The sequence below is a fragment of the Prunus persica genome, chromosome G1 (assembly GCF_000346465.2).
Source record: "Prunus persica cultivar Lovell chromosome G1, Prunus_persica_NCBIv2, whole genome shotgun sequence".
NCBI classification, from domain to species: Eukaryota; Viridiplantae; Streptophyta; class Magnoliopsida; order Rosales; family Rosaceae; genus Prunus; species Prunus persica.
Window position 1 is genome coordinate 28,536,913 of NC_034009.1, and position 23,952 is coordinate 28,560,864.

Below are 23,952 nucleotides of genomic sequence, written 5' to 3' on the forward strand. Positions count from 1 at the left end.
TGACTCACGTAAATATATGTACCCACTTAATTATATAGTCTCCTTCTTCCTATGATCCTATATCCTGTCCAATCCAATCATGTTATTTAAAACAAAACAAGAAGAAGGAAAATTCAAACCAACAGTGGACAAAAGAACTACAATTCCACCAATTGGACTGGACTTTTATGACACTGAGATGGGTTTGGGATATGGCTCGTGTTCAAAGACTTCTGATTGGGTTTTCATCCTCCCGCATTTCCTTGACAAGGTTGGAAACACACAAAAGTGGCCCAGCCCTTTTTCTTCACAAATCCTGATCAAATATGGTGAAAGAAATTTGACTTTCTTTGGTTCTTACAAGCAAAATATCTCGGAATAAATAAAACAAGAATATGCCTAAGAATAAATATATATTTTCATAAATACCATCCAATTCCATAGCTCATCAATCACAGTCATCTCTCATCCGCCACAATGATCATTTCTCAAACGCCCTTCATCTTCCTCCTCCTCCTTCTCTTTGCCTTCTTCACGCCAACCCATCAAAATGTTTCAGTCTCTCTATCCAAAACCACTCTATCCAAATCCGGCGACTCAGTCCTCATCCAATGGTCCGGCGTCGACTCACCTTCCAAGCTCGACTGGCTCGGCATCTACTCACCCCCTTCCTCCCACCACGACAACTTCATCGGCTACAAGTTCCTCTCCTCCAGCCCCACCTGGAAATCCGGCTCGGGCTCCATTTCTCTCCCCTTGGTCAACCTCCGATCCAACTACTCCTTCCGGATCTTCCGCTGGACCGAAGACGAGGTCGACCGGAACCACCTCGACCAGGACCACAACCCTCTCCCGGGAACCGCCCACCTGCTCGCCACGTCGGACGATGAGCTCACCTTCGAATCGGGGCGGGGCCCGGATCAGATCCACCTGTCCTACACGGACGCAGACGACGAGATGCGGGTCATGTTCGTGACGTCAGACGCCGGGGAGAGGACGGTTCGATACGGTCCGAGCGACGACTCGCTTGATGACGTGGCAGTGGCGCATGTGGAGAGGTACGAGAGGGAGCACATGTGCGATTCTCCCGCCAACGCTAGCATAGGGTGGAGAGACCCCGGGTTCATTCACGGTGCGGTCATGACCCGGTTGAAAAAAGGCGTCAGATATTATTACAAGGTACAAAAATTAAATTAAATTGTTAAACAAATTGACAACGAATTTTTGAAAATTCTGATTATGTATGTTATGTTAATGTTTTCAGGTTGGGAGTGACAATGGAGGTTGGAGCAAAACGCACAGCTTCGTGTCACGAAACGGGGATTCGGACGAAACGACGGCGTTCATGTTCGGCGACATGGGCACTGCAACGCCTTATGCGACGTTTTATCGGACCCAAGACGAGAGCATATCCACAGTAAAATGGATCCTCCGGGACATTGAAGCTCTCGGCGACAAGCCGGCTTTTGTGTCCCATATCGGAGACATAAGCTATGCAAGAGGCTACTCTTGGTTGTGGGATCAATTTTTCAGTCAAATTGAACCTCTTGCGTCCAAGTTGCCTTACCATGTTTGCATTGGCAATCACGAGTATGACTGGCCCTTGCAGCCATGGAAACCAGAGTGGGCAAGCATGTATGGGAAAGATGGAGGTGGTGAATGTGGGGTGCCGTATAGTCTTAAGTTCAACATGCCCGGAAACTCATCGGAACCAACCGGAACTGGTGCTCCGGCTACTCGAAATCTTTACTACTCGTTCGATGTTGGCTCTGTCCATTTTGTGTACATATCTACTGAGACCAATTTTGTTCAAGGAAGCAAGCAACTTGAATTTATTAAGCGTGATTTGGAGGCGGTGGATAGGAGGAAGACACCTTTTGTGGTGGTGCAGGGACATAGGCCAATGTACACAACCAGCAATGAGAGAGGCGATGCTCCTTTGAGGGAGAAAATGCTGGAGCACTTGGAACCTTTGTTTGTGAAGAACAACGTGACTCTGGCGTTATGGGGACATGTACACAGATATGAGAGGTTTTGTCAGTTGAATAACTTTACTTGCGGGAGTGTGGGGCCTGTTCATGTTGTGATTGGGATGGCAGGACAAGACTGGCAGCCCATATGGGAGCCTAGACCGGATCATCTAACTGACCCGATCTACCCACAGCCTGAGCGGTCTTTGTACCGCGGTGGTGAATTTGGGTACACTAGGTTGGTTGCTACAAAGCAGAAGCTTACACTTTCTTATGTTGGCAACCATGACGGAAAAGTGCACGATACACTGGAGATTCTGGCGTCCGGACAAGTTGTCGGCGTTAATGGAGCTGGTATCAAAGCTGTTGATAGCAGTAGTGGTGGTGCTGGTGAGCCTGGAGTTATTGGGGGCAGTGGGGAGTCTACATTCTCTTGGTTTGTGAAGGGAGCAAGTCTGGTGGTGCTTGGAATTTTTGTAGGCTATGTTGGGGGTTACATTTCATATGCCAGGAAAAGGGATGGCACTGGAAATAACTGGACCCCCGTGAAGAGTGAGGATATGTGAGCTCCAGAATCCAGATGGTAAGCCTTTAACACACCTGTTGTAAATATTCAGATTTCTTCACACTTGTTTTGTGATTTAGAGCTATATGCAAATTAATATGTAGGTTCCTCTCTTTCTTTACCAATGTATGTAGTGCCTTCATGATATACTTAAAATTTCTGCAGGTAAGATAGTGAAATCGGGAAACAATGTGCAACAAGGTAACTGCAAGGGGAAAAAAATAACACTGAACAAAAAGGCTCATTTTATTGCATGCGTGTATCCCAAAATGGGGGAAAGCCAATAATATATACAATCAAGAGGGAAAACTAAAGTTATGTGGAAAATTTTTATGTAGCCTGGAATTCTAAGGCTCTAGACCTTCACTTCCCAAGCAGACGGCGTGTACGTTGGTTGGCACCTTTCATTCGAGAGTTAAGCTCATCCACGTCGTCAGAGAGATGATCGATAGTTTTGTTTTGCCTGCAGTTTCCATATATTACTTAACAACAACGTAGAGATATAGATGCAGTCATGAAGAATGTGCAGAGAGTAGAAGAATGATATTGACCTGTCAAGTTCACTTCCCATGTCCACAGCCATACCCTTCAAATCACCCAAAATATTACTCAGGTCTGAAAGAGCATCATCTTGCTTTGCCTTCTCATACTGGTATTGACAACCAATCCCATATAAGTAAATCTGGAGAACATGTAGCCATATTCTTGATCACCATAATCACAAAGACTCTTACCTCAACTTGCTGCAAGGCACCTGAACCATCAGGAGGAGATGTCGCAGGAGCCGACCTTCCTTTGGGTATAGGAGCTAAACCCAACTTTTCCCTCTGATGGGGGTCACTCTTTTTGGGTGCAGAAGCTGAACATGATCACCAGATCAAAACCGAATTACATTATACAATAAGTTTCACGATGCTTTGAGTATACAGAACAAGTAGATTATTATAACAGAAGCACACCTGCTGAAAAATCAGGCCCAGAAATATCCTTCCCCTTCTTTGCCTTCCAAGGCATTGCGAACATACCCCCGAGATTATTTAAAAGCTTCTCACCCTGTTTTGAAAATGCATCATTAGGTAAAATGGTAAAGGGGAGCAAAAGAAATGCTGCTCAAAAATCACATACATCCCTACAAGGATTTCACAAATGCTGCCTCTTCTTGTTTCATAGTTTCAAACTTTCTTGTGTCGTAAGAAAAATTAAGTATATAACAAAACCAGAGAGTTCATAAATCAAAATCCTGACAACATTGAGCTTACCCGACTCAAATCCTTATCTATATCGACAGCCGCCATGTGGGTCCTTGTAATTTGCTCACCCTGCGCATGCAACATGTCAAGGGTCTTTGTAGCATCCTCTCTGATGTTCTCAGCAATCCTGAGGCAGTTGTTGACACTCTGTGTAGTCTCCTCAGCCTTGTACACAGCATATTTCTCCAACTCTTGCACACTCTGGTTCTCTATCCCCCCCGAGTCAAGAAAATCATTCTTGTAGGAAGCAGGCGAAGACCCTCTTTTACCAGGCTTTTCTTTACTAAAATCCGGGGTTATAAGCATCGGTTCGGAAGAAGTTCGTCTTGCAGGCTTATGAGTGTCCTTATCAGTTTCTGAATCAGCAGGAGCTTGAAATCCCGGGTCTACAGAGTTTTGCTTAGCAATTTTTGCTGGTGATTTCTTAAACCCAAACATTTTCACAAGAAACCAAAGTTGTCAAGTGTTTAGTTTTGAGTCCAAAGTCACTAAATCAAAGGAATTGGTAGAAACCCTGTGTAGATTTAAAAAAATGGTACCTACAACCACAGACAAGGTTCAACGATGAGAACAAATTCCGAAAGATTACCGAAACATAAGTTCCAGAAGGCAATAACAAATATTTCATACAACTATACCAATCAATCAATAGGGGCATTCATATTTATTCTGTTTCAATCAAAAAAAGATTACGAATTTAGAAATAGAAGAAGATCAAATATGGCACTGGGTGTGAAGGAGGCTGAGAAAGTTGACCCAGAAAGAAAACAGGAATACAAATTCACAACTAGGATTTCCAAATTTCTTTTATACACTTTCCTTACCTTTACAAAGCAAACCCAAAAGAACAATAATGAAACAAAATACAATTCCACCGAATTCAATAACAAAAAAGAAAAGGTGAAGAGCGATATCGCAAACATTTCCACTAAGAAACACGACATGGGTTATGATCAAGACCCATAATGTACCTAGAAATTTCGATAAAAATCGAAAATTGGCAGAGTTTCATACACAAACCAACACTGGTTTGGTTTGGGATTTGGTTTGTGCTTGAAACGAGAAGAGGAATAATCTAGAGAATGGAGAGAAACAAAGGGTTTCCTTTCGAGAAGTATTTATTTTCTCTATCTGTGGCTATGAGAAAAATCAGAGAAAGGCGCCGCGGAAAAGCAGAGAACTGGACGGCTCTAACCTCCTCCAAGTCCAAGACCAACTTTGAGTCCTTTCAGACCGTTGGGATTTACCCTCCTCCCTCTTCAAATCACCTTTTTTTATTATATATTTAATCTTAGATGATTATTGTATACACATATATGCATGCCACGTGGGCAGACCAGATGTCGAGCTGGCACTATGGTGAATGGGCATATGGCAGGCTGGTTATTTGGCTAATCAATACCAAATGGTCTTTATTGGGTCTGATTTTGAATTGGAAGAGGAGCTGATTGGCCCAGACCTTTTGCCATTTATCTTTTTCTTTTAACCCAAAACTCTTTTATTCTAGAATCTTCCCTGGAATTGGAAGGATGAAGTAAGAAAATTCTGGAAAGGGGTAATTTAAAGAATGCATTAAAAGGGAGCAGAACCGTGCTGATGATCATCTTGCGTAGTTTTGATGTATTCCCAATTTCTTTGGCTCCTATTTGAATGATGAGATTAAATCGGGTGTTGGCACGAAGTATTCTATATTTCTTAGGAAATTTGCACAAATCCCACCTAGATTATTAGAGGTGTGCATATTTACCACCGAATAAAAGGAATTTAGCTATGTACGACCCAAACTTCACATTTAGTGCTAATCTACCACTTCCGTCAACTTTTGTTGAATTTTCTATTCAAAATGGGCCCATTTGTTAAATTTTAATTCATCTGCAAATTCAAAATAATGAAGAAAAAAAAGCATTTAAACCAATAAATAAAAATGAATGTGGCTATTTGGGATATGAAGCGGCAAGCAAGACCCCAAAGAGAAAGAAGGTGTGAGTTGTTTGAATGGTGGGGGTATGTAGCTAACGATGATTGCAGGCCCACTTGTGCTGGCCCAAAGTGGGAAGAGAGGTAAGGTAAGCAATCAATCAAACCTTCATATACGTTTCAAGGAATCTTGATTAAATGCATAAACCCACCAAGAAAAAAGTTTCATTAGTGAGGGAAAGCGACGAATCAAAATATTTCCCTCGTTTGAAACATGAGGAACAAGAAGTTTACGTTTGTGATGAAACAGCGCAGACGCAGAGCTATTTGCCCAACAAAACAAGATAAGCAGACAAAACACAAGACTCTCTCTTTCACTCATTTTCTCATTCCTCTGCTTCTAACTCCTGGCAATGGCGACTTTACCGACATCCGCACACTCAAATTTAGCTACTCAATCCAAGTTCATCTCAAGCTTCATATACTCGAACACCATAAGAAGAAATTCAAGATGGTTGTTTATCAGTACCTTTTGTTCCAGTCGAGCAAGGAGACAGCTTTGTGTGAAGACTGTGGCTACTGATCAGAAAGATGCTGCCACCCAAACCCAAGAAGGTTTGTTTGTTTTCTCAACCCTCCTCCCTAATGTTTTGTTTGCTTTTGTTCAGAGTTTTGGCTGTAATTTGGTATTATGCGATGAGCTTTTCCTTTTCTTTTTTTGGGTGGAATTTTCAATGTTTTTTCTTTACAAAGTGAAAAGAGCTGTGATTCTGTGAATGGGAAAGATTGATGCTTTCCAAGCCAATTATAGAAGTACTTGCCACCCATCTCAGCCGAGGTGGGAATTCACTTTGCTTTTATCATTCTAAGCCAAACTGGCCCATCATAGTCTCATTCAGTTTCAAAATTTCACTGCGCCGTGGGTCGCTGGATTTTGTTGTCAGTCACCAACATAATCTAGTGAAATTAATGGAGGACATTGTGTTTTCAATCTTGGACACCCCCATTCTGAATGTCAAAGGTCTTGTCCCAATTTGGACATTTAAAATTCATGAAGCTGTTATTTGATACAATTCTATAGGAATTGTTGCGTTTAAGTGTTGCAGGTAGTTTGGCCACATTTCCTCCCGATTCGGCATCCATTGCATCGATTATCAAATACCATGCAGAATTCACACCTTCTTTTTCTATTGAGTCCTTTGGGCTTCCCAAGGCATTCTATGCCACAGCAGAGAGTGTTCGTGACATGCTTATCATGAATTGGAATGAAACATATGAGTACTATGAGAAGCTGAACGTAAAGCAGGCATATTATCTCTCAATGGAGTTCCTACAGGTTTGCCATGAGTCTCACTCTTTGTCCTTCCAACGGCTGAAAATGTCTTGTGGTGTATATATTACTTGCTAAGAGTAAGGGGTATTGTTATCTATTATGTTTTTAAATTGTTGCAGGGTAGAGCATTGCTAAATGCAGTTGGTAATTTAGAGCTTTCTGGGGCTTATGCGGAGGCTTTGAAAAAGCTAGGGCACAATCTAGAGGATGTGGCTAGGCAGGTCAGATTCACTGACCATTTGATTGAGTTATGATTTCATCGTACGGATCACTTTTACATTAGTTCATTGTAACTTCCATTTCGCTTTCCTTTGAGTAGAATTATCTAACACTATCCTTTACTTTGGAAATCTCAAAATTCTGTGTTGTTAAATCTTGATTGACAGGAACCAGATGCTGCGCTTGGAAATGGGGGACTGGGGAGACTTGCTTCATGCTTTTTGGATTCCCTGGCCACCCAAAATTACCCTGCATGGGGATATGGGCTGAGGTACAAGTATGGCTTGTTTAAGCAGCACATTACAAAAGATGGGCAGGAGGAAGTTGCTGAAAATTGGCTGGAGGTTTGATCATCTTTTGCATTGTTATGCTAGAAACTTACTTTTCCTTTGTTCTTATGCTCTTCAAGGGTAATTCAGTGATTTTTAAAGGGTCACACATGGTATTGATTTATATGATACCTGTTAATTGATTAAAGTATCTCTTATCAGATGGGAAATCCGTGGGAAATTCCAAGAAATGATGTTAGCTATCCTGTGAAATTCTATGGTGAAGTCGTTTCGGGCCCAGATGGAAATAAGCAATGGATTGGAGGAGAAAATGTCACGGCCGTTGCCTATGATGTCCCCATACCAGGGTATAAAACTAAAACCACCGTAAACCTTCGACTATGGTCCACAAAAGTTGCACCAGAAGAATTTGACTTACGTGCTTTCAACACTGGTGACCATGCCAAGGCATATGCAGCTATAAAGAATGCTGAGAAGGTTTGGATGAGCTCATCAGAATCATTAAGCTTCTTCTTTCAAATTTGCTTTACATTGTGTTGCTTTAATTTTGTATGCGCAGGAACTGCCATAACCAACTAACAATGGTTATTTTAATCCCTTTTCCTGATTAGATCTGTTATATATTGTACCCTGGGGATGAATCTGTGGAGGGAAAATCACTTCGATTGAAGCAACAGTATACTTTGTGTTCTGCGTCTCTCCAAGATATAATTGCACGTTTTGAAAGGAGATCAGGGGAGCCAATGAAATGGGAAGAGTTCCCTGAAAAGGTTGCAGTGCAGATGAATGATACTCATCCAACACTCTGCATTCCGGAGTTGATCAGAATATTGATGGATGCGAAGGGCTTGAGCTGGAAGGAAGCCTGGGATATTACTCGAAGGTACTTCCTTTCTTGGTATTTTCTCAGTAGATGTGCATTAATTTATTAGCTCTTTAGCTTCAAGTTGTTGCATTCCTTGTGATCTGATGTATACACAGGCACAATGCATTGAATCCTCATTGTTACTTATACGAATTGCACTCACTTATAATTTTTTAATTCAAAACTATTATGCCAGAACTGTTGCATACACAAACCATACAGTTCTACCTGAGGCATTGGAGAAATGGAGTTTGCAGCTTATACAGGAACTGCTTCCTCGACATGTTCAAATCATAAAACTGATTGACGAGGAGGTAATATTTGAGGCCATACGCTTCAAATTTTAATCAGAACCAAATCTTCATCAAGTATTCTTACTGCTGGACAAGTGCAAATGTGCTGAAGCACCTATACATACATATTTATCAGTCTCAATATTTTTATTGTATAGAACAAAAGATTTATTCTTTACTTTGTACCTTAATGTAACATATCTGATATCTTGGCCAGCTAATTCATACCATTATTGCTGAGTATGGCACGGAGGATCTTGACTTGTTGGTACAAAAACTGAGAGAAATGAGAATTCTTGATAATATCGAGTTACCTGACTCTGTCCTCGAAATTCTGAGTAAATCAGAAGAAAGTTCTGCGGTTGATCACATTGAGGAAGTTGATAAAGAAGCTAAAGCTACTGATGAAGAAGCTCAATCGGAAGGACTGAACACCGAGAAGAAAAAGGAGGTTACATTTGAACCAGATCCTAAACTGCCAAAGATGGTTCGAATGGCTAATCTATGTGTTGCTGGTGGACATGCAGTAAATGGGGTCGCTGAGATTCATAGTGAAATAGTGAAGAATGAAGTATTTAACGATTTTTATAAGGTATAAACATCAAACGGCTACTTTTTGTTCTTTGTTTCACCATAACCATCCTATTCCTACAACAACTTGAAGTGTTACTGGTAGCCTATTATTATTAATTGCATGCTTTGCTCTCCACTTGTTTTCACGTACATTACTTCTGGCAGTTGTGGCCTGAGAAATTTCAAAACAAGACAAATGGGGTGACACCAAGAAGATGGATTCGATTCTGCAACCCAGATCTAAGTACAATTATAACCAAGTGGACTGGAACAGAAGACTGGGTAAAAGATACTGAAATCTTGGTGACCCTTGGAAAGGTAAAACATCATATCCAGACTTGTAATTGTTTGAATATTTCTGCTTGTCATATGATTTTTCTTATATTAAACTCTCCGAGGTGATTTTTTATTTTTGAATCTTTCTCAACAGTTTGCTGATAATGAAGATATCCAATCTGAATGGAGGGAAGCAAAAAGGAGAAACAAGATTAAGGTTGCATCCTTCCTCAAGGAAAAAACTGGTTATCTAGTCAACCCTGATGCAATGTTTGATGTACAGGTCATTCTCTGCCTCTCAAATATTTGCTCTGTTTTGTTGGCAAAGATGAACCAATTTTTGGCTCATAAGAACTTTATCGAAGTCAATGTGTTGGCAAAGATGAAGCAATTTCTTTGAGCAATGGGATTGCCTTGGCCTTGCTTTTGCTCATCATACAACTCATTTTGATATTGTACAGCAATCTCAGTTTATTATACTCTTGTTGTAAGCTCTAGAAAGAAGAGGATAAAGTAAATCTACCACAATTTCAGGTGAAGCGCATTCACGAATATAAACGGCAGCTATTGAACATCCTGGGAATTGTTTATCGCTACAAAAAAATGAAGGAAATGAGTCCTGATGAAAGAAAAGCAAGGTTTGTTCCACGGGTATGCATATTTGGAGGAAAGGCATTCGCTACATATGTCCAAGCCAAAAGGATCGTGAAGTTCATCACAGATGTAGGAGCCACTGTGAACCACGATCAAGAGATAGGTGACCTTTTGAAGGTACGTTTTGGCTCACAAACAATACCAGCTTCACCATCATGTTCTCAGTGATGAACTAATTATTCTTTTACTACATTATTTATCTTTGATCTTGCAAGTATAGGTTGTATTTGTTCCTGACTACAATGTCAGCGTCGCAGAAGTGCTCATTCCTGGTAGTGAGCTGTCTCAGCATATCAGGTTTCTAATTCAAAGCATTTCATACAAGAATTGCTTCAATTGTCCAATTGCTTGCAGATCATTGAGCCATCAAAAACTTTGTCTGTCTCAGCACTGCAGGAATGGAGGCGAGTGGAACCAGCAATATGAAGTTTGCAATGAACGGGTGCATACAAATTGGAACTTTAGATGGTGCTAATGTTGAAATAAGGCAAGAGGTTGGAGAGGACAACTTTTTCCTATTTGGTGCACATGCTCATGAAATTGCCGGGCTAAGGAATGAAAGAGCTCAAGGAAAGGTATCATTCAGTTAACATACTCTACTAGATTAGAGCTCTTGATTTGTTGTTTGATGTTTAAATATATATTTTCGTGTGAATAATATATATATGTGTGTGCGCGCGCTCCCGCAGTTTGTGGCTGACCCTCGGTTCGAAGAAGTGAAGGCATATGTGAGAAGTGGTGTTTTTGGTCCCTACAACTATGGCGAACTTATGGGATCTTTGGAAGGAAATGAAGGTTATGGCCGTGCTGATTATTTTCTTGTTGGCAAAGACTACCCTAGTTATTTAGAGTGCCAAGACAAAGTTGATGAAGCATATCGAGACCAAAAGGTGTGACTATTTATATTTGTGTTTTTGTTGCATTCACCTTTATTATTATCATTTTCCTTGTTGAAGATTTTCTTGTTGCATTCATAATTAATATGAGATATATAATGATGCAGAGATGGACAAAGATGTCGATCTTGAACACAGCTGGTTCATACAAGTTCAGCAGTGACCGTACCATTCATGAATACGCAAGAGACATATGGAGGATTGAACCTGTTGTCTTACCGTAAAGTAATCAATTGTAATTAGCCTAATTAAGCCCGATCGTTAATAACTTAACACATTCACTCACCTATCCAAATAAACCCCTACTTAGTGAGCTCTCTTTTCTCTTAATCTTTTAATTAGCTACTTAAAAAAATAATGGCCTTATCAAGTGCTATTCTTTGAAACAAATCGATTGCTTTTGAAATCCAACCCAAGCACGCATATATAAAATATTATTCCACATATTCTAGTCTTAGGCAGAGGAGTATGCGAAAGAGAGAATACCTTTTTTTAGTGGTTAAATTTAAAAGGTATTCTCTCTTTCCCATGCTATTCTGCCTTTCTAAAGCCGCTCTTTTTGACTATAAATTAAAATCTACTTTATGGGACGAATATTTAACTTTAGCCCTCGTTTGTTAGGGATGATTATACTAGACTAGCAAAGTTGGCTACATTTCATGTGCAATCAAGGCATATTATGAATATTATTGTCTAATTTGGAGGATGAAAGATGACTATTCATAAGAGGTTGATGACTAAAACTCAGAGGTGGCCCTAGCCCAGGGCGCCCAAAGCTAAGAGGGGGCACACAAAACTTCAAAACTAGAAGGAGCCGTTCCTGATATGGTGGCATCTCAGCACAAACCACTTTTTGATACTCTCAAGGAAACTTCCTTACTTGGAAAACAAAGTCAAATATATATTATATATTATATAATATAACAAAAGAAAAACCAACCATAGGGAAATTAAACAAAGATAAACCAACATCCACATAAATAAATAAATAAAGATAAACCAACATGCCTTTTTTAAAAAAATTTCAAAAAGCAAAAAGGCTATCAAACACAACACAAGAAGACTCTGAAATGCAAGCAAATTTTTATTTTTATTTTTTGTAATTCTCTTCTTTTCCAACACCGAGTTGGAAAACAATCCTCCAGAATACCAGATCAGTGCCTTTCTTTCAAGATTTTTTATTATTTATCAGATCTTTCAAGGTTCTTCCTTTTTTTTATAGATAGATATAGATGTATAAATTTTATAATACGTTATACACATCTTTAATAACTTCTTTTTCTTTATTATTTGATTCAACAAAAAAATTGGCAAAGATTCTTGTTCTTTACAATTAGAAGTTTCAAGTTAAAGAAAATATGCTCAAAATCCAAGTTTTATTGTTATTTGTTAGTTAGTTATTTGTTATTGTGTTGTGTTTATTATAAAAATTAAAAAATGCTTCCTAATAAACAACTTTATGGAAATCTCAAAAGCAGTGGCGGAGCCAGGATTTTGCATTAGAGGGGGCCCTTCACAAAATATTATAAAATAATTTGAATATGAGCATTTAAATGCTAACCGGTTAATAAGTTAATATGATACTAACTACTTGGTTTAGCCCACTTCATAATATCATTTCATTTTGATTAATCATTTATTCGCTCATTACAATCATAATTGTCCTTAATTTCATATTATAAAATGCTTGAATATTAATTTCATCATCTACACTATTAAAGACTCATAAGTTAATAATTCATATTCCAAAAGAGAGAAGAAAATACAAAAAAAGTTCATAAATCTACCCTACTTAGACATGTAAAAAGGGAGGGAAAAAAATTACAAAGCTTAAGCTTGAGTTAAACAAAAGAGAAAGAGAAAGAGAATGAAAAAATTAGGAGTTTTTAGTGCAAATATCATAACATGGCTTTGGAAAAGGCCGAAGGAGAGAGAAATTTTTTAAAAGAAGCCAAAATGGACAAAATTGCCCTTATTTATTTTTAGATTTCCTAAGGAATCCTTTACATTTGCATGTCTTTGGTTTGAAAGTTGAGAGGTTTTTTTGTTTTTTTTGAAAAAGTTTTAGCTTTTTTCAAAAGTGAAAATTTTTTTGTGGCTAAAATCTAAATTTACTTAGATTTAATTGAAAGTAGAAAAGTGATTAAGAAGTTTATTGGTTAATTTGTAGACAAAAATAACCTAATATATTGTTTATTTTAAAATAAATATCACAAATATAATATAATATATTATAATATTTAAATACAAGGGTAAATAGATTGAGGGGGGCTTGGGACCACACTGGTCCCTAGATGGCTCCGCCCCTGCTCAAAAGACAAAAAAGAAAAAGAAGAAGAAATTTTCCAATTGTAAGAGGATTTTTGAATAAATATTTTATTAAAAAGACCAATGCTTCACTTGAAAATTTACCAAATGCATCTAAGCAGTGTTTAATTTTGATAAAAATTGTAATTTTAGTGTTTATTTATCTAAAGGGGCACACTTTTGAAATTTGCCCAGGGCCTTTGAAAATCCTGGATCGGCTCTACTAAAACTTATCCCTCCTAATCTCATCATTTTCAAGGAGATTGGGGGGATAAGTTTTAGTCATTAACCTCTTATAGATAGTCTCAATTCTTCCTTCAAGTTAAACAACATATCCATATTACACCTTGAATGCACATGAAAAATAGGCACGTTACTAATCTAGTACTCTCTATCAAGCAAGCCTCAAGTGGTTTAATTTGCTGGAGTTAATAATTAGCTTACCATTTTTGTGAAAGTTGTTGTAAAGATCCCCACGGAAGTTCTATGAGATTCGTAAAGATAAATGTTTATACCACTAAAAAAAGTGGATTGAAATTGGCCGCGAGATAATATTAATATAAATATAGAAAAAATGCCTGTGGGAATATGATTCCTTTATTATAAATAAATAAATAAATAAATAAATAAATAAATAAAGTTGTTCTGGAACTCATTCTCTTGATTTCTTTATTGACATGCATATACAACTCACCTATGACCTAGAGTTCCTAGGCCAACAACACCACTTTTAAACACCCTACTTTAATAATTCGATTGTTAACTGCAACTGATGTAATCTGGTCCATCTCCACCCTATTCCAACTATAATTACGCACAGAAAAAACTAAAGCATAAAAAGGTGCGGACGGGAAAACTCATAGACATGACTTAAAGATATCCCAAGCACGATCAGAATTCTAGTGGAACTTGCCCTACCTATATATAGATAGTTCACGAGTGTGAAATAGCTAGGGCGCCTTGTGTTTGTTTTGCCCTACCTAGCTACCTGTTGGAACGTACGATTTTTCGAGCCATCGATCTCATGCAGAAATAGAGATTATTATCTTGATTACAGAATGTAATTAAGTTTTTTTTTTTTTTCTTTCCCGGATCATATGTTAAGCTTATGATGTGATTAGGCTCTTTATATGTAAAAGGTGTGAAACCCTTTTGAATTAAACAAATTAAACTTTTGCGAGGTGGTCCATCCTTCAATTTCATAGCTAGCAGAGAGATGAGAGAGAGAGAGAGAGAGAGAGAGAGAGAGAGAGAGAGCAGTGCATTGTATATAATATCATAAAGCAACCCCACTTAATTAAAAATGATTCTAAAGCTAAAGTTAAAATATAAAAAAAAGGTACACTCCAACAATTATTTGTGCATGAAAGCTAGCTAGCATTTGGTTCATTCATGCATATACATATGATGATTTGGTATAAATTTCACTTCCCCGACATGCATATTTTTTCGTGAGCAGTTAAGATTCTGCAGAAGAATATCTTTTGGCCTAAATGTGTCTGTGTGTCACTTTCAGTTAGGGTTTCGCAAAGGGAACAAAAAATGGTTGTTGAAGCTAGAATCATGGCATTTGTGCCTCCACTATGAGTGTAATCATTATAATTTACTAACAATGGAAACTTATGATTATTTATGCATCAAGGTTCAATGCTTCTGGTTAATCTTGGTGTAATTCCCTTGACCCACTTTTGCTTATATAATTGAGCACTGTATCTAATCTTTACTTCCTGTAACCCTAATTTTTCGGTGTCGGCCGGTTGTAGATTAACATCTTTTTTTCTTTCTGATTAGGAGAGAATTTAGCATCAAATTTACACTAGGATAGGAGTTAGTTACAATACTTGTCAATAAATCACCAAAAGTAGAAAAAAAACAAATGGTCCCCTCGCAATACTCACAAATCTTGAGCAACTAATACGGTTCATTAATAAAGTGTGAATGGGATGAAAAGGATATCTAATCTCAAATCACAATTGGCGCTGCTGATCAATGATGACCAACATGAACCGCAAATGTTTGGTACGGCCTGAGCAGCCTGCCTAGCTAGTTTGCGTTATATATATTTTTTGTTTTGTCAAAGAATGCATCATGGAGGTTTGAACCTGAGACCAATAATTTGCAAATCATCAAAGTTCTTTTTTCCAGGACTAGACTCCGGTGTTAACCCACCCTCCATTAATTGAATTTTAAAAATTTTGTATTAACACATTAATTATTGCAGTAGGGATATGGGATGCAGATTGATAGGAGCTTGATGGGACGCAGATTCATGATTAGCATACATTAATCCATAACGTTTTGATAGGCACCTTATATAATAAGAAGATTAAACTCTGGGAACTGTAGAATACATATATTATATCATTTATATACGACATCACATGCATGCAGATTAATGAGTCATGACAAATTGACAATGACCGAAATAAAGGAAAGGAAAAAAAAATTAATCCAAGGAACGCGGTATCTTGTTTGTTTTCAACTTTCACTCGATTATAATTTCCAAATGCTTTTTTGCTCCTTCACGTTTTCTTTAAATTTCTACTTTCTACCAAACAATTATATTACATGAATATAATATATATTAATATTTATTTATTTATTTATATTTGGGTGGTGGTGGTGGGGGTGGTTTGGTGACTTGTGAATGTGATGTTACTTTATCCAACGAGCTGATTCTGGAGTTTCAATTGAAGCTAGGATCCATGTTTTAGGCTTTTAGCCAGTCACTTTCGTTTCTTTTCTTTCTTTTAGGTGCAAGATAATGCGGCACAGTGCACGCGCCTTCATCTAAAATAGCTACTACAATCCAACACAAACAAAATCTACCACAGCTGCGATCCAATATCAAATTTTCTGTGTCATGGCTCATAACCGTGGGTTTAAAAAGGCATATTTGCAGCTCCTTTCTATATCAAATTTTAAAGTTTGAGAAAAATTATGTCTGTCTAGCTAGGTCTAAAGTCCGATCCAAATTTTCTGAAACATAAGAAAAATTATATCGTTATCCTTGTGCCATCGACAAACATCAATTCAGGATTAAGAATTTAGAGTTCAAATCAGTTTAAAGAAATGTGGAAAATAGCATTGGTGCAATTAAAAGATGAATTTTCTTTGGCGATGACACAAGAATAAACAATTTATGCTCTTTTTGGGTCATTATATTATCAAGCCTCCAAAAACTCCAGCAATAAAATATTAAAATAAGATTAAGATTGAAATCATATTCTTGAAAGTGATTTTGAAATTTCAAATGGTCCAACTTGCTTTTTATTTCTTGTCCGTTTTAGCAAGAAGGATTTATATTTATATTTAACTATTTATAAATAAAATCGTATGCCTAGCTAAGCTAACTAGGTGGGTAAAGAGCGACCCAATTCCACCAGTTGTGCCGGGGATATGGTAGCTTGGACCCCATCCTAACCTATAGCCTATAGCCTATCGACACACCACCAACTAAGCAAACATTTGCAATTTGTTTTTAATTATACATAATACATTATTATAATTTTTAACAAGGTAATAATTGTTCTGAGAATTATAATAAATTAATAATCAAATAATAGAACCGGTGGAGGCAAAACAGGGAGATGGTGAGGGTCCTCACCTCACTGGTCTGCACTGTATGCTGAGGAGGAAACCGCAACCACTCCGATTGATGACATTACAAAGTTTGGATGTTTAACCTCCTGAGAAATATTTCCCTATTTCGATTGTATTGTCTCATTCTTTCTATTTATTTTTTTAATAAGTAACATGAAGAATGAGATAGAAAGAAAAAGACAATAAAACGGGTAAAGAAATTTTTCTCCCACTAAAATATTAATTCAACCATACAAATTCAAATTCTCTCACAATTTCCAAATAATTTAAGGTGCTTTGCTTTCAAGCTAAATTCCACATCTGATTACTAATTCAACTTAATACATACAATAAATTTTACTTAATTATGGGACTGGAGCTGTAAGTTGGAGTGCAAATTGGATTGGAACTTCATATTCCAATCCGAGAATTTCTAAATTTGAAAAACTCAAATTAATTTCGACATCCAAAAATTCTTAAATTTGAAAATTCTAAAAACGAAAAAATAAAATATTCTAAAGATGGATCGAAACCCTTGGGATTGAAATTGAAATCCACTTATTATGATCCGATCAGTCAGAAAATTTAGGTTGATGTACGTAGGTCAGGATTTATTGAAAGCAATGAGTCCAACAGGGTTAAAGGACCCCTGATATTTTTAGGGCAAGGGATGCTATTACTATATCTGGGGATCGACCAAAGCAGTCAATTAAGGGTTCCACAATCCCACAAGTGGACGATTCAAAAGATTACAAAGCTTTCATGTTTGTTATTGTAACCATCGATCGATCCCATTACCCCACGTTACCTAATTTGTTATCTACATAAAATCTTGTGAGATGACACTGTGGGGCCCCAGTCCCTACCTCCCCCTTCCAAGAGTACACGTGCGTTCATACGGTATCTCACACCCGCATGTGGGCCATGGCCTTATCGATGCTTCAAAAGAGGTGCAACGCTGGAACGTGAAGCAGGCGATCCTAGCTCTTTCACAGTAAACTTGTAATTTGGAAAGTGGGGTTGAAATTGACGTGCTTGCTTGAGGCTCAAGTAGTTTTTTTTTTTTTGCTTGAATAAACTAAGAGATTCGGATATCAGTCTTTGGATTAATTAAGTAATCGGGAAATGGTATTTTAATTTGAGTAATAATTTGGTCCATAAATAAAGATTTATAACTTTATTAAGAGATAATAGCATGATTATTGTGTTTGGTATGGACATAAATCTTCCACGTCAGAGGTTTCTGATATGGACCAGATATTCCAACGGAGCCCATGGCTTCCAAACCCATAAAAATTAGGGTGGGGCAGATCTCCACTCCTTCTATATTCCAAAGGAAATTGAATAATTGGAGATGAATATTTGTTTTATCGGTGATGAAGAAGAAAGACAAACAAAGGTGTATAAAAGGGGATTAACTTTATTTCAAAAATAGTTTATGGAAATGATAACGAATTTACTCATAACTTTTAATCATGGTGTAGCAATACCCGCTTCACTTGATACATGTCATCTCACATGCGCTATTTATATTAATTATGGTAAAACTTTAAGCATTAGTCGGTGATTTCTTTAAAGGCTCATTTGTGAGTAATTCTGAATAAACCAATAATCACTTTAAGCCCTAGAAGCATCCTACGAAAACATTTATCATGAGGTTTTTCAAAAAAAGTCACTTTTACACACATGCAGCTCTAATTTTCCGTTAAATTGGCAAAGAAAACAGATTAAAAAGTTGATGATACGACTTGTGTTTATATGGAGTTTTTGTAATGTTAGTCGTGTAAACATTATTTCAATTATTGGTGTTGTTCAGTCATGGAAGATAATGTTTCATGGGTGTAGAAAAGGCGTGAAATAAATTGAGAATAGGGGAATTGGGTAAGCACAAGCACGTACATCATTGCAATAGTCGTACAATATAACTATTTATGTACAATCATACATCTATATATATTTATATGTCTTCACTATCACTATTTAAGATCTAGCTTCTTCTTTTTGTTGCTTGTAAAAAAAATTATATATATAGTTTATGGGACTCAAAATTTCCATTCAAATGAATCAAACTTCATAATACTCTTTCGGTTAAGTTCCTTATCAATCTTAGACCAAATCAAACTCTCCCAGATTCGGACCAATGTGTATATCATTTGTAAGATGAATGATTCATTCAAGCTTGAACATGATGCGCAACGGGAAAAAATATACAAAATTTGAATGTAAAAATCAAATTGAATTGAATTAATAAAGAACTTAGCCATAATAGTATTATCATCACGTACGAGACTGGCATTGCTAATGATCCACACCAGAATGATAATTTGTACGTGTTGCATATACACATAAGGTATGAGATTCACACTCTTATCAATATCATCAAGTCACCATACATCCGACCCATGCAATATTAGGCATCCCACATAACCAAGTGGCATATAATATAATATATATATATAATACAAATAATAATAAATATTTATTGGACTAAAAATATATATTGAAGCGTGTGGGGGCCATTTTAGCCGGGGCTGTCCTGCTTGCTTAAATATGAGCCTCCCGTACTATACTGAGAGGTTGACGGCGATTTTTCTAACTTATCTTTTTTCTATTCCCTTCTCTTTCTTTCTTTCTTTCTTTCTCTTCTTATTAATTTGATTCCTTTTTTCAATTTCCACTGCTCTCTCTCTGTTTCTCTCTCTCTCTCTTCTGTAGGAAAATTGAATTGCAATTTGCAACTGTACATTGATGAGACTAAAGCTTTCAAGCCCCTCCCCACCCTTCAAAAAGTTCAAAAACTACGCGTCCTTTCCAACACTCACACTCACACGCACAACCAAACACCCCAAAACCCTAATCTCGCTCTCTCTGGCATCTCTCTTCAGATTCATGCTCAATTTTCACAGCCGATTACAATCTCAACCGATCCTGGTCGATTCTCATGGACGACGACAAAGACAACCGCGATCCAGCTAGAACGACCGAGTTCACGACTCAGTCCACCTGGCCACTCGACCCGGACAGCGCCTACTTCTTCACCAGCCACGACGTCAGAGACAACACACTCCTCACCGAATTCGGCTGGAACTTCCACCCGGACGGCTCCAGACCCGACGGCTTTTCGGAACTTGACCCGATCGGAACCCGCGACATGTCCGATTTGGCGGCAACTAGTAGCCAGCTTGTTGCGGACTGCTTACGACCCGCCGACAGCAGCAGCAGCAGCACCGCGGCGTTTCGGAGCTCCGACCCGGCCCCCGTCGTCGGATCCGCTTCGATGAACCCGTCTGTTTCGTCGACCTCCAGCGAGGATCCGCCAGAAAAATCAACGGGGTCCGTCGGCAAACCACCGCCCGAGATACCGTGAGTGGGTTTCAATGATTAATGGCTTGAATGCGTAATTAACTTGTTTTTCCGTGGGCTAAGCTGTGCCAGGTATCTCTTTACAAAATCAATCAATAATTGAATTCGAAAATGAAAAAGAGAGAGAGGGAGGGAGGGAGTTTGGGTGCAATCTGCAAAAATCTGCGTCCGTACGGTCTAGAAAGTAGAAAATTCCGCGCACACAGAAAACAGAAAACACAACAGAATATTACCAACAGCATAATAAAAATGATAGTAAAGTTCGCTTCATTCATGCAAGTTGGGGTGGCAATTTCGTAATTTTCAACACGAGAAGGGAATTGAGCGAAATTAAAGGGCTGCAGTTTTTGTGCACTCGAACGCTACCGTTATTACGGCGGGAATGGCGTGCCATAACTTTTCACGCTTTTGGGTAAAATAATTCTGTGTCTTCTTTTATATATTTTATTTATAAAATATTTGTTCTCGCAAATTACTAAAATGTTTAGAACGAAGATACTAATTAATCAGCCTTTTAAATAATTTTTAATTAATTAATTAATTTAAAATTTTTGTTCTTGCTGTAGTGTCCTAGCATTTGCGTCATAATGTGATGAATGCATGCGACATATTTGTCTCCAAGTTGCATGCTATAATACAATGCTTAGTGGTGGGATTTTATCATAATATTCTTGGATGGGATTCTTCTTTATTTGTGGTCCATTTTATTGTTACAGTTCTTCCTAATAATGGTGGCTTATAATTACATGTGCCATATCATTCTGATGATCTTAGAGAGCCTACACTGCATGGTTCTAAACTCTGCATGCCTCCTCATGTGAAGTAAGAGCTATAACATAAGCAAAATCATTTACGGTTTCGTTTCGAAAAACTCTAATGAACAAGAATTACAATGCACATTCACTTTAGATTTCTATGTAAAATTCATAGAATGAATGCATGGATTTTAATAGCATTACAAAACATGACTTATTATAAGTAACTTTAGCATTCCTGTTTGTTTTAAAATAGACATGAATTCATTCACTAAGTTTTGCTTTTTCCTTTTGGATTTTCAAGATATTGTTTTTATTGTGATAATTGTAGGTAAAATATTTTGTAGGAGTAAGGTTAAAAAGAAGGGGCAGAAGAGAATCCGGCAGCCACGATTTGCATTTATGACTAAAAGTGAAGTTGATCATCTTGAGGATGGCTACCGCTGGCGGAAATATGGACAGAAAGCTGTCAAAAACAGTCCCTTTCCAAGGTCTGCAACTTTTGAATTAACTTATATCTGGAGACCAAAACTTTACATTGTTTTTTCAGTATTGATTTCATTTCAAGTAATTCTGTAGGTTTCAAGGCAATTTGTTGGTTTGAAAACACAGGGATCGCATATATATATATATATATATATATATATATACTGAATATGATAAATTGATGAGAGTGAGAATAACATTGTCCTCCAATGATTTTACGAAATTACATTTCATAATCCGAACCGTTTAATTTCTTTGTTACACTCTCAAGTCAAGCGTGTGTTTTGCAGGAGCTACTATCGCTGCACAAATAGCAAATGCACAGTGAAGAAAAGGGTTGAACGTTCCTCTGAAGATCCCACAATTGTAATTACGACGTACGAAGGCCAACACTGTCATCATACTGTTGCATTCCCCCGGGGCGGAGTGATTGCTCAAGAATCTGGGTTTGCAGGCCACCATTTGGCGCAGCTGCCTCCAGTCAGCTCACACTTCATGTATTATCCTGCAATTCAACCCAGAGAAGGAGTTAGTCCTGTTAACTTGACAAGAACGACTTCGCACCAATTAGCATCCCCACGTGGTGATGATGAGGATGATGATGATCAAGCTGCAGGAGGAGGATCATCACACTGCCTTGATCCACAGACAACTGCAGTTCCTACAGATGAAGGGCTTCTTGGGGACATTGTACCTCCTGGGATGCGTAATCGATGAGATGGGTAAAACGGTAATTATACACCCATTCACTTGAATTATTTAATTGAATCGAATCGAATCGAATCAATGAAGTGATCACCTTGCTAGGTAGGTTGCACACATTACTAGAATATCGAAAGCAAAACCCTAAGTCATCGAATGATGATGAAGCTAGAAAAAAAAGGAAGAAATGAAATGATGATGAAGCTAGCCTAAGAAACATAGCAAGTTGATCTGGAATATTGAAACATTACTTTAGGCGCATGAACGAAAGAATTTAGCTTTTAAATTCTGGAATCCATGGTTGGACTGCCAGGAGATCGCAAAAAAGAAAAGCAAAAGCGTCGAGTATATATATATATGAGTGGTTCTTAATCTATGTGCCCCGATTTTGACTATAATATCTTTCCTTTTTGATGTGAAAATGTAACTGTATCTATATATGCACCACCACTATCAACATCATGTACTTGTCATTGGCTACAAACTTATCTGCTACGCTTGGGATCTAGAGCTAGCTAGTTTACTATATATCTTATCTTTGATCATTACAATTTACATGCCCCCGTACTTTAATTATTATCCTTCCACACCACATCTATCATTCAGCTTTCTCCTCTCCTCTCCTCTCCTCTCCTCTCCTCTCCTCTTTCAACCAAAACAAAGCCAGCAGCTCTAGCTAAACCCATAATGCTTTATTATATCTTTTTCTTATTCAACCTCTGCTGTGGTATTCTTGGAAGCCTTCTATGTTATTTCAGCCTCGTCAGCCAAATTTCATTTCTTCAAATACTTTTTTGCAAGGAGGTGCGCATCAATATATATATATACACACACACACCGGGAACATTTGGGATGAGCCAAAAACTTTTTAAAAAGGTTAAAGAAAACAAGCTTAAAAAAAGAAACGTATACAAAAGTCTATTCTATATGATGAGGGTTTTGTAAATGGGACCTAATTATTACCTAAATATTATTTGTTGTGTAGCATTGATCTTATTCAAGCTTGGTCAACGTCGCCATATATATATATGCATGCATGCATATGCGGGTACCAGCTGCAGTGCAGTATCTTCAGCTTTACTAGCTAGTATTATCAGGAGCATGCGCATCTTCCAAAATCCAACAGAGCCAAATATATATATCTTTATATCGGAGGAGATGACTGTGGTCTGGTCCATGACCTCTAGCTTTGCATGTGACTGATCTGAGCACCATCAGACTCTTAATCCCTATTGTTGTGTATATAATTTAAATTAATTAAACATCCCAATTATTCATGCACAATCATGTAGGTAGTCCACCGTTTAATTACGATATTTAATTATAAACTCAGATCTGATCTTATATATTCAGTCTAATTCACTTTTGGATGATTAAACATTATATTATATAATGTGCATATGTATACAGATTTTTTCTTATGCGGATGTTCGCACGTTATTATTATGCAGATGTCTTATATTTTCTACTATTCTTCTATGTATTATTACCGTACAAACATCCGAATAGAAGAAGAATTGAATTTATGTAATATCGAACATGCATATGGTTATAAGAGTGTTGTGGATATCATATACATGCACCTCCTCGTCGACAGGTTTATGAATTAATACTCATCTTCAACCTTAGAATTAATTAGGGAAGTTAATTGGTATGATCCTTGAAACAAGTTGTTTC

At 37.6% G+C, this 23,952-nt stretch overlaps 4 protein-coding genes across 6 annotated transcripts; 3 read left to right on the forward strand and 1 right to left on the reverse strand.

The window, feature by feature from the left end:
• LOC18793918 (probable inactive purple acid phosphatase 2) lies at nucleotides 318-2,761 on the forward strand. Of its 2 annotated transcripts, XM_020569693.1 has the most exons (3): nucleotides 361-1,158; nucleotides 1,244-2,532; nucleotides 2,680-2,761. In XM_020569693.1, the coding sequence occupies exons 1-2, from the start codon at nucleotides 457-459 to the stop codon at nucleotides 2,513-2,515; spliced, it is 1,974 nt and encodes a 657-aa protein (XP_020425282.1). In that variant the 5' UTR covers nucleotides 361-456; the 3' UTR covers nucleotides 2,516-2,532; nucleotides 2,680-2,761. The 2 variants fall into 2 exon arrangements, with proteins under 2 accessions (XP_007227447.1, XP_020425282.1); XM_007227385.2 differs by lacking the exon at nucleotides 2,680-2,761 and having other exon boundaries at nucleotides 318-1,158; nucleotides 1,244-2,678.
• LOC18793788 (putative SNAP25 homologous protein SNAP30) lies at nucleotides 2,862-4,979 on the reverse strand. Of its 2 annotated transcripts, XM_007227394.2 has the most exons (6): nucleotides 4,736-4,979; nucleotides 3,774-4,303; nucleotides 3,474-3,567; nucleotides 3,249-3,373; nucleotides 3,066-3,163; nucleotides 2,862-2,977 (listed from the first exon to the last, which is right to left on the reverse strand). In XM_007227394.2, exons 2-6 carry the CDS (start codon nucleotides 4,200-4,202, stop codon nucleotides 2,878-2,880), a joined length of 846 nt encoding a protein of 281 aa, XP_007227456.1. In that variant the 5' UTR covers nucleotides 4,203-4,303; nucleotides 4,736-4,979; the 3' UTR covers nucleotides 2,862-2,877. The 2 variants fall into 2 exon arrangements, with proteins under 2 accessions (XP_007227456.1, XP_020425292.1); XM_020569703.1 differs by having other exon boundaries at nucleotides 2,881-3,163.
• LOC18793797 (alpha-1,4 glucan phosphorylase L-2 isozyme, chloroplastic/amyloplastic) lies at nucleotides 5,726-11,470 on the forward strand. Its single transcript, XM_007225430.2, has 16 exons — nucleotides 5,726-5,830; nucleotides 5,997-6,296; nucleotides 6,788-7,017; nucleotides 7,134-7,235; nucleotides 7,401-7,577; nucleotides 7,725-8,000; nucleotides 8,135-8,406; nucleotides 8,585-8,702; nucleotides 8,899-9,273; nucleotides 9,420-9,572; nucleotides 9,685-9,813; nucleotides 10,065-10,301; nucleotides 10,405-10,481; nucleotides 10,573-10,759; nucleotides 10,874-11,074; nucleotides 11,188-11,470. The coding sequence occupies exons 2-16, from the start codon at nucleotides 6,095-6,097 to the stop codon at nucleotides 11,302-11,304; spliced, it is 2,853 nt and encodes a 950-aa protein (XP_007225492.1). The 5' UTR covers nucleotides 5,726-5,830; nucleotides 5,997-6,094; the 3' UTR covers nucleotides 11,305-11,470.
• LOC18791881 (probable WRKY transcription factor 57) lies at nucleotides 19,618-23,746 on the forward strand. Its single transcript, XM_007222551.2, has 4 exons — nucleotides 19,618-20,332; nucleotides 21,435-21,578; nucleotides 21,864-22,303; nucleotides 23,261-23,746. The coding sequence occupies exons 1-3, from the start codon at nucleotides 19,911-19,913 to the stop codon at nucleotides 22,288-22,290; spliced, it is 993 nt and encodes a 330-aa protein (XP_007222613.1). The 5' UTR covers nucleotides 19,618-19,910; the 3' UTR covers nucleotides 22,291-22,303; nucleotides 23,261-23,746.